This window comes from Prunus mume, linkage group LG1 (assembly GCF_029339155.1).
Source record: "Prunus mume cultivar Tortuosa linkage group LG1, ASM2933915v1, whole genome shotgun sequence".
Classification (NCBI taxonomy): Eukaryota; Viridiplantae; Streptophyta; class Magnoliopsida; order Rosales; family Rosaceae; genus Prunus; species Prunus mume.
Window position 1 is genome coordinate 29,865,588 of NC_142698.1, and position 9,560 is coordinate 29,875,147.

Genomic DNA, 9,560 nt, shown 5'->3' on the forward strand with positions numbered 1-9,560 from the left:
AGAGATGTTGAAAAGTCGTGGGTAAAAGTTGATGTGCTTCCATGTGAGAAAGAAATGGTTTTCATTTTTTTATTTTTATAAATGGACGGATCACACACACACACGTAGTAAAAGTCAGAATAGAGAGAGAGAAGATGGGGGGGTTATAAAATGGGAAGGGACAGAGTGAAGTTTCATCACTTGTTTTCTGAATGTAGTTTTACCAAAGATTTAGAATTAACAGTGATTCTCAAATATTGCAGAACAAAATATGATACGATGATATAGAATGCAATAGCAACAAAGACACAGGGAACGTGTTATCTATTTTTAACGGTCAAGCAAATCCTTAATTCGGAATGAATCAAATCTCCCCAAGTAGAATTCGAACCTACAACCAGTCAATTAACAGTCAGTCGCTCTACTGCAGAAGTGTAGCTTCAAGATACAGGTGGAGAAGTGTCAGTCTCAACTTCTATGACAATGTGAAGGGTAAAAAGGTAAAAAGGTTATATAAATGCTGTTGGCTTGAGAGAAATAACATAATTTAGACTAAAGATTCATACAGAGGAGCAGATGTTGGAAACAGTTATGAAGAAAATTCCCATTAAAAAGTAATAGGAAAATGCTTGGAGACTTTTTGATCTGTTTAAATTTCCTTAGTCAATACTTGCCTTGTGTACTTTTGTTTTCTCTATCTCACATTTCTGAATGGTTCAGCTCACTGGTGCAGAGTGAAGTTGCTTATCTCCTTTGAAAGTTAAGGAACTTGATGCCATAGGCGAAGACGAAGAAGAAGAGGAGGACCCAACCAACATGAGCAACAACCACAGGTATTAGGAAGTCATAGTCATAACCCAAATAGTCCTTAATGAACAGATCCACTCTCTGTGGTTCTTGACTAGGAATATCAATAAAGGTCTTGACGTCACCAACTTGAGATGTGAAGACGCCATAGATTGTCCAAGCAACTGGAGAACCCCAGTAGTACCACCTCCACCAGATGGGAATTAGCTGCAACATTGAGATTAAAATGTTATGGTTACAACAATAAAAGAGATACTTCGGAAAAGATAAATCCAGTATCAGAAAATTTCATTTGTAATGCTTGAACATTGTGTTTCTAATGTAAATGTGTTGGACGTTTTTCCTTAGAAACCGTCAGTTCAACATGCTCAGGCGTGACCATAAGAAGAGGAACTGCGTTAAATTCATGACATACCGGTCGTGGGATGAGGAAACCAGAGAACAAGTTCCAGAAGCTCATGAAGAAAGACATAACAATTGCAGCAATTTGATGCCCAGGAGTTAGGGCAACCGCCATCATCCCATACATTGAGAAGTAGGTAAAGGACATGAAGATGAAGTAGTAGAAGTACAAAAACTTCTCCACCTTAAAATTATACCCGATCATGAAAAATAGAAGACAGGAATAGACAAAGGTTTGGATTGCAACATAAATTGTCTCAATAGACACCTACAACACCAATATATGTATCAATAACAAAGATTAATGTTATATGAAAACTAAAAGATGTAAACTAGCAAACTTCTTCCAATATCTTACCTGAGCAAATGCATAAGGCAACTCTGAATACATTCCCGCTGCTCTTTCACGGTAGAAAACTGTTCGTTCAACCGCAACCACAGATTGCACAGAAAAAGCATTGCTAGATCCAAGGAAAAGAATAGCCGAATAGGTAGCTCCCAAAAGATTAATCAGGTCTTGTTGTTTGTGTCTGTTCACAAGATAATATACAGTTAAACACAGCAAAGAACCTTTCACAAAAACAAAAGATTGGAGAAAACATGCAACTGAATCACAAAATCCAAAGAATAATATGTACGAAGGATAGCTCATAATAAACTTCTTAAACTTACATCTGGTCTCCTTTGCTCCAGAAGATAACACCAAATAATACTCCAATGCAAATTGTCATGAAAAACCTAATGGCATTGTACCGTGAGTTCCTCCAGTATGACCAGTGTTGCTTCCAGAAGCAAGCCTTACACTGAGTTCCAAAGCTTTGGGAGTATCGGGTGGGGAAGTAGAGGTCCTTGGAACCTGGTAGTGGTGTGCTTAGTTCATTGATAAGTTCCTGGTTTCTCCTGAACAAGTGAAAACAAATATGAAGACAATTTTAATACACACGGACAAGCAGTTGGCAATAATAGAAATGAAAAGAAAACAAATTTATATGCTAATAACCTATAGAGTTCTGAGTTCGCATATACTTCTGCGAAATCAGTTTCAAGTCGAACCTCCACGGCAGAAGAGCTGACCTCTAACATCCAGGTAGCAGGATTGTAACCTTCTTTGATTTTGCTAACCCCTGGAATAGCCTGCAACATGTTTTGGATATTAGTCAAACTTTTTAACTACAGAAACCATTGGTGTATAAAAAAGAGGTTTTGATGTTTCACTGAAACAGAGAATTTGATTCTTAATAAATCGTTCATGCTTCGAGAAAGTTGTAATGAAAACAAACCATTCATTGCTCAGACAGAAATATATTGGAGTGAAATGTATATTGGATTACATGAAATCATGTTCGAAAATATTCTTACTGAAGTAGATGTTGCAGTTTGGATCATTGGAAGGAAATTTAACGTAAAAGGTACAGCAAAAACATACCTCAAAATATTCTACGAGTTTGTGAGACTGGCGACCTAGAGGTCCAGCATAAATCACCTGACCTCCTCTTTTCATTAAGAAAAGCTGCAATAGAAAACAAAATCAACGTGAAATATGGCACATGAAATAATAAACAGTGCTACAGATTAACAGAATTAAAATCAAATAATACCTCATCAAAAGCTTCAAAAATGTCGATGCTAGGTTGGTGAATTGTGCATACAACAGTTCGTCCTGTATCTACAGTGTTTCTTACAGTACGCATAACAATTGCGGCTGCTCTAGCATCAAGACCTGATGTAGGCTCATCCATAAAGATGATGGACGGATTCGCAACCAATTCTACAGCAATAGTGAGCCTCTTTCTCTGCTCAGTTGAAAGTCCATCAACTCCCGCAACTCCAACTAAAGCATTCCTCAATGGATTAAGCTCGACCAAATCCATAACCTCATCAACAAACATCTAAAGAAAATAATGAAAACATAAATTAATTAACATGACTTCTTTATACGCGAACGAATGAGACGGTTGTAGAGAGATAAAATGCATATAATAAGAAATTAAAATGGGATAACTGCTAAAATTAAAGTGATTAAATAAATAAACATGCCTTCCGTGTATCCTTCTTGACATCCTTGGCAAGACGTAACCAGGCAGAGTATATGAGAGATTCATAAACAGTAACATATGGTGAATGAATGTCATTCTGTTCACAGTAACCGCTGACCCGAGCAAATGTAACTTGGTTCTTTGGGAAACCAGAGATGGTAATACTTCCTTCAATGTACCCACTAGTCTTTCTTCCAGCCAAGACATCCATCAAGGTGGTCTTTCCAGCACCACTGACACCAACTAATGCAGTCAGAACACCCGGCCTAAATGCACCACTAACATCTCGTAGAAGCTGCAATCGGTTCTCCTCAATCCCTTGGCTCTTCATTTCCTGGTAAGGAACCCGAAAAAAATGTTACCAAGGAGAATCATATTAATAAAGGTTCGGAGAATCATATTAGACCCATGACGTGTTTGGCATCATATATCGTGCTCATAGTTTCGAGACTATAACAATCAATTCATAGCTAATGACAATCTAACTTCAAATGACTTTTGAAAAATGCATTAAAATAAGATGCTTTCGTCTTCTGTTTTTTCTTAAAAAAATGAGCAGAAACTTTCGTTTTCATTTCTATTCTTTTTTTTTTTTTAAGATATAACTTCTCATTAGATTTCTTGAAATTAAAACCTCAAAGAAAATATAATTAAAACATTACTTACAGCAGGCATATCCACATAATAGTTCACATGGTTGAAAGCAAGGGAAAGGGGCTGGAAGGGCAAAACCATTCCTTTTCTGGCTTGATTGTTTGCAGCATTTCTCACTTGCATATCAGTACCTGACATTGCTCATTATTTATTAGAAAAGGGAAATAATTTGATAGCAAAGGCACTAAATAAGATGTACGTTTTATGCAGTAGATTTGGTACAACCCCATGATGACATACATGAAGAACGGTGCATGTGGTGAATAAGGGGTTTGCAGCGTGGACATGGGTTGATAGTGCTTATCTAGCTTATACATTGTTTTACAGCAAGAATATATGCAAGTTAAGACCCACAAGAATATAACATTATACCTTCTGGATTGGGTCGTCGCTTCCTATTACTTTCGGGGTCATCATTCTCAATTAGAGTTTTAGTATCACCAAGAGCTAAAATTTAGATAAAAAGAGAGCAAAAAATCAGTACTTAAGTCCATAAAATTAGTAGTACCTGATGAGTGGTACATAATGAAAATTATTCACTTACGATTCAGGAAGGTCAATGCTGCAATGAAAAGAACATTAAAAAGCAGAGAGAACCCGAAAAGCGCTGCAACACAAATCCAATACCAATATTCTTCAGTAAACAAGCCTCTTCCCCTGAGAAGGATCTTTCCAACTGTAGGCTCAATGGAGTTATTGACAGGCTGTACAAAGGAATAACAAATTTTGTTAAGCTCAAAGTTGATATTAATGTATAAGTAGAATTCAATTGAGATTTAGGACAACTTACAGCGCTCCATCTTTCATCAAGAAATTCGTTGATGGCAATTGCATTTTGTCCATACATCATAGGTGAAACATAGTAGCCCCATATCATCCATGGAACAATGTCGTCTGCAAACCAAAAGGAGAATCTTGTGAATGTCAAATCAAATGAAAAAAATCCAAAACTCTGTCATTGTATTGATTGAAACATGATAACAATGCTAGTATCAAACTGATATATGTGCCTGCATTGGCAATGAAGGCAAAAGACCCCATACCTTTAGCAACAACAAAACCTCCAAGGACAAACACAATTAGCAATGTAAGGGAACCAATAGTGTTTGCAACAACCTCTGTTCGTCCAAGGGCAGCAATGAAACGGAAAAGGGATAGTGCCATCTGATGTACACTGAAGAAAGCCAAGAGCTGTTTGAAGAACCTGAGCATATTGCACATACGTCAGATGCAAGAATTACTAGATTTTTTTATATTTCATCACTCATATGTAGCAACACAAAGAAGACGCTTCCAACAATAATACTTTGGACAAATCAAAGCTTACCTACTGGCAGCAGGTGCAAATCCAATGGTGTAGTAAGTCAAAATGATCCATATCCCAGAATCCATCACTGAAATGGGAATTCTGGTTAGCCAAATCGGCAAGCCAAAAGCCCAGCCAGGGTAGAACAAGGCATCCCTTTGTTTAAAGAACACAGGAAGCCTGAAAACTGTCATTGCAAGCTCTGCCATTCCATTAAACATGACGTTAATGAGACTGAAAAACAGTGCTCCCCAGAATTTTGCTGAATCTTGTACCGTCCCAGCTTGCATTTCTGTTCTTAAGAACACTGTCAAAGAAATTGTAGCCATGATTGTTATCTGTGCAGTTTTGAATATGTATACAAAAGAGTTACGCTTCATCAGAAGCCATTCCCTTGCAAAGCATGCCTTGAAGAGCTCCATATTGGATATTCCATACTTATCCTTCACCAAGGCAGCAGGATGGGCTGTTCTTTTATCATATGGAACCCTTAGGTCTTCCAAAAGTCGTTGGCCAACATGAAAAGAGCTGAAAGCCTGTACAAAGTCGGGCACTGAGACGTATCTGTATTCTTGGTTCTTGTTATACCAGTATTGTTCTTGGTCCTTCTTTGAGGTCACTTCTTGCAAGAAATCTGCAACACCTTTTCTTTCGGGGCATCTGAACCCCATATATTCAAAGAATTCAAGCATATTCTCACGCGGACCTTGGTAGACAATCTGACCTTCAGAAAGAAGGATAATGTCATCAAAAAGATCATACGTCTCAGGTGCTGGCTGCAAGAGAGAGATGACCGTTGACACATCCATAATATGAACCATCTGCCTCATGAACTTGACAATTTGAAAGGTTGTGGAACTGTCCAGCCCCGTTGATATTTCATCCATGAAAAAAGCTTTGGCTGGTCCAACCAACATTTCTCCTGCATTCAGACCAACCACCACCAGTTAAAATCATTGCAGAGAATGTTTGCACATCAATAATCATTCCTATTTGAACATACATTCATGCAGAGTTCCGCCACTCACACTTCGAAACACATATGAAAGCATAACCATGATGGAAACCCAGTTTTCTTTTAGTTATGTAATATGGCGTAAAGTCTCATACCAGTGGTTACACGTTTCTTTTGTCCACCAGATATGCCCCTTCTCATGCCATCACCCACACTTGTATCAGCACAGATCTCTAAACCAAGTAACTGTTAGAAGAACAAAAAATTGTTAGGCTTTGTACAATAGGAGAGCAAGCACACAATCTTATGATAATCAACCAACCTTGAGAACATAATCTGTGATCAAACTAGTTTCCTGGCCTGACATAGATGTGGCTTTCATGAATGCATCGATTTCAGTGTCTGGTTTGATACCTGAATCTTTCTCCCTTCTAGACAACTCTACCAGCATATCATACCTGGTTCCAACTCCCAGGCAACGTCCAGAGAAATCCAACGTTTCACGAACTGTCATCTCACCATATTGAATATCATGCTGGCTAATATAAGCAGAGGTTCTCTGAGGCACAAATTCCTTAAATTCATGGCCGCAGTAGGTCACTTTCCCAGTTACCTGTTTATAACCCCATCTTGTTAAATACGTATGAAGTACTAAACAAGCAGGTGCACTAAGGCAATAAAAATAAACCAATAAAAGGTAAGGAGATAGAGAGGATGGCAAACCCTTAGATCCTTATCAAGCTTTCCAGCAAGTGCTTTTAGAAGTGTTGTTTTTCCGGATGCAGGAGGTCCAAGAAGCAGTGTCAACCTGGGACAAAATTACTTCACTTGACTAGAAATCAATCACTTATCCTTTGCAGGAAAGGAAATTAATTTTTTACTAGAAACTAAAATTAGGAGAGCAAAATTCCAAAGCAAGGAGAGAACTCGTGAAGAACTGCAAAAAGCAAGGTAGATGGCGGTTCCCTTCCATCTCCCTCCACCAGGTTCTTGAGCCAAATTGATGATTGCACGTCATCACAACAAAAGTTGATGCTCTTGAGCATCGAAACAAATTTCTCAATCCATTTGCAGTGGACTTGTGCCATCATAAAAAGTGTACCTTACGGTACTGTTTGTTTTATCCTAAATTTCCCAAATCTGGTCCGTTCCTTGATGCGCAAGACAAAGCTTCATGAGGACCCAAGACATAAAAGAAGCTGTTTGTTTTATCCTCCCTATTTTGGCACTGAAGCTGTAGAGCCTAACTTCGTCACATGCACATGCACTGCAGGATGTGGGTCCAAACAAATAACACCAGCAACAACGAATAACTTAACGAAGCCAATAATTCATTGGGCAATTTCCAAAACCACTATGCTGCCCAAGCACAAAAATGAGATAATTGCCGCCGGAAAGAAAAAATTAGAAACTCCAAGAATTAATTGGATGTTGGACTAAAGGCTCGCTGCACTAACTTCTATGTCCAAGAAAAAACTCATGGTGTCGGGAAATCAATGGAGGAGGAAGTAAATACAGTCTATGCCAAAGTAAACATTTTGGACTGAGTCATGGTGACCAATGGACCTCCGGAAGTAAAGAAAAGAAACCCCATCAAGGGAAGAAATTTCAATTGGCAAACAATTCACTGAAGAGCCCAAGTTCATTGGAAAAATTGAGTCATTCTATAGTGAGGGCCTTATATACGGCCCTTAGATGAGTCATATTTCTTAATTGTTGGATTAGGCTAACGAATTTGATCCAACAGTTAAGAGATAATGCATCATCTAAAGGCTATATATAAGGTTCTCACTATAAAATTCTAATGAAAAAATCCAATTGGCATACAATTGGTCCAAATTTTCATATCTACAAATTTTGGATTAATGGGCTTAAATCCAAAATGCCTATTAATTCCCCAAATAAACCAAAACCAAGTGGTACAAAACCACCACAAAGCCCAAGTGGTGCGTGCAAACCACTCCAAAACCCAAGTGGTACAAAACCACCCAAGTCCAAAAATGAATTACGTTGGTTTGATCCCGCCAAGGGTACGTAGGCAGTCTAGCATCCCACCAGACACAACCGCAACCGAATTTAAATCATTGATTCCAACCAACCAAAGTCAAGCCCATACAGAATCTCTTCACCTTAACCAAATTTGCCACAAACACTTTCTATATCCTAAACGACACAAATTTCCATCCAAATTTTCTCACCAAAAATCTCAAACAAATTCCAATAAACTATGAGTTGGCCTGATTCCCTCAAAAGGAGACGTAGTCAACTTGGTGTTCGTTCCAAGTGCAGCCACAAAACCAAACAAACCATTTTCCCCCCCAAATCACACTCGTTTGTAATTTTAATCAAAGGATCTTCTCTTTTAATTCATAACAAGGGTATAATCAAGAGATTCTTTAATCTCAAGTGGGTCGGACTTAAAATAATAAAACCCTATTCATTGAATGCGGGTGAAATTGTGTTGGGAGATTTTGTTCACATTTTTGCTCAACGAACACTTTTTGTTTATTTATTTATAAACTTTTTAAAAACCATTATGTGAGATTTTATTGGTGCAACAAATATAATACAAGTCCAGAAAAGAGGTTAAATTTGCAAAGTTCATGAGCAGACCTTGATGGTTTAATGATACCTCTCACATCTTGGAGTATCTGAACGACTCTTTTCTTTGATGGTCTGAGTCCAAGCATTCCAATTAATCCCTATTCACATTTATAAGAATTTAGAAATCTGTGAATTTACCATCTATCGGAACACTAGACTAACAAGGAAAGTTTACTGTAAATAAATGTTAAGAAAATACCTCCACTGAGTTCAAGGTGGAATTTAGCAGAGTTGGAAGTGCTCTGGTGCCTACATATGCATCTCCTTCTATTGATAAATTCTGAAATCTAACCTCGACTTTAGGAACATCAATACCAACCCTGTTCCCAATCAACCAAAAACAAGAACCAGGACTTTCAAAATCCAACCCAATTTTCCTCCTGCTTTCTCATCAACCAAACAAGCCAAATATATATCAACAACCCAATGTAGCAAAAACAAAAACAGTATTAAACCTGTCATTTCTGCCTCTGAGCCTCTGCAAGAACCTCTCATTGTCCTCCTCAACAACCTTAAGTATGCTCTCCATCAACTGCTTCTTGTCTTGAGCCCCAAGGTTTGCAACATTAACTTCTTCACTCACAACCTTCCCATTGCTCATGGCATGTCTCAACATCCCCCTCCTCATCCTGTCATATGTGGGCAGCCTCTCTATGGCTGCCCACTTCAGCTCCTCCTCCCCATCCACACTCTGCTGCCTCCCACTCCGCTCCAAAACGTCATGCGCATTCCACATTTCCCTCACACTCATCGACCGCCAGCTCCCCCGGCTGCTGGACTGCCTTGTCAAGTCATCTCCGGCCAATGCAGCTGCCAT

General features: G+C 38.5%; 1 protein-coding gene across 5 annotated transcripts; it reads right to left on the reverse strand.

The window, feature by feature from the left end:
* Positions 1–637: 637 nt before the first annotated feature.
* LOC103326872 (pleiotropic drug resistance protein 2-like) lies at positions 638–9,560 on the reverse strand. Of its 5 annotated transcripts, none has more exons than XM_008229136.3 (20): positions 9,199–9,560; positions 8,943–9,063; positions 8,753–8,841; positions 6,863–6,947; positions 6,462–6,752; positions 6,295–6,385; positions 5,206–6,106; positions 4,922–5,082; positions 4,669–4,772; positions 4,423–4,582; positions 4,251–4,325; positions 3,891–4,009; positions 3,226–3,558; positions 2,787–3,077; positions 2,615–2,698; positions 2,189–2,322; positions 1,861–2,088; positions 1,547–1,718; positions 1,202–1,456; positions 638–993 (listed from the first exon to the last, which is right to left on the reverse strand). In XM_008229136.3, the coding sequence occupies exons 1-20, from the start codon at positions 9,558–9,560 to the stop codon at positions 724–726; spliced, it is 4,326 nt and encodes a 1,441-aa protein (XP_008227358.2). In that variant the 3' UTR covers positions 638–723. The 5 variants fall into 5 exon arrangements, with proteins under 5 accessions (XP_008227358.2, XP_008227349.2, XP_088899307.1 ...); XM_008229127.3 differs by having other exon boundaries at positions 3,891–4,018; XM_089043181.1 differs by having other exon boundaries at positions 3,891–4,018; positions 4,233–4,325.

Bases quoted from the DNA above. Each gene is read 5' to 3' on its own strand.
- LOC103326872 (XM_089043178.1), bottom strand. From the start codon at position 9,560: ATGGCAGCTGCATTGGCCGGAGATGACTTGACAAGGCAGTCCAGCAGC. The intron at 6,948-8,752 runs GTCTGCTCATGA...ATTTTGTCCCAG, and splicing joins GGTATCATTAAACCATCAAG to GTTGACACTGCTTCTTGGAC. The intron at 1,719-1,860 runs GTAAGTTTAAGA...TCTTGTGAACAG, and splicing joins TGGAGCAAAGGAGACCAGAT to ACACAAACAACAAGACCTGA.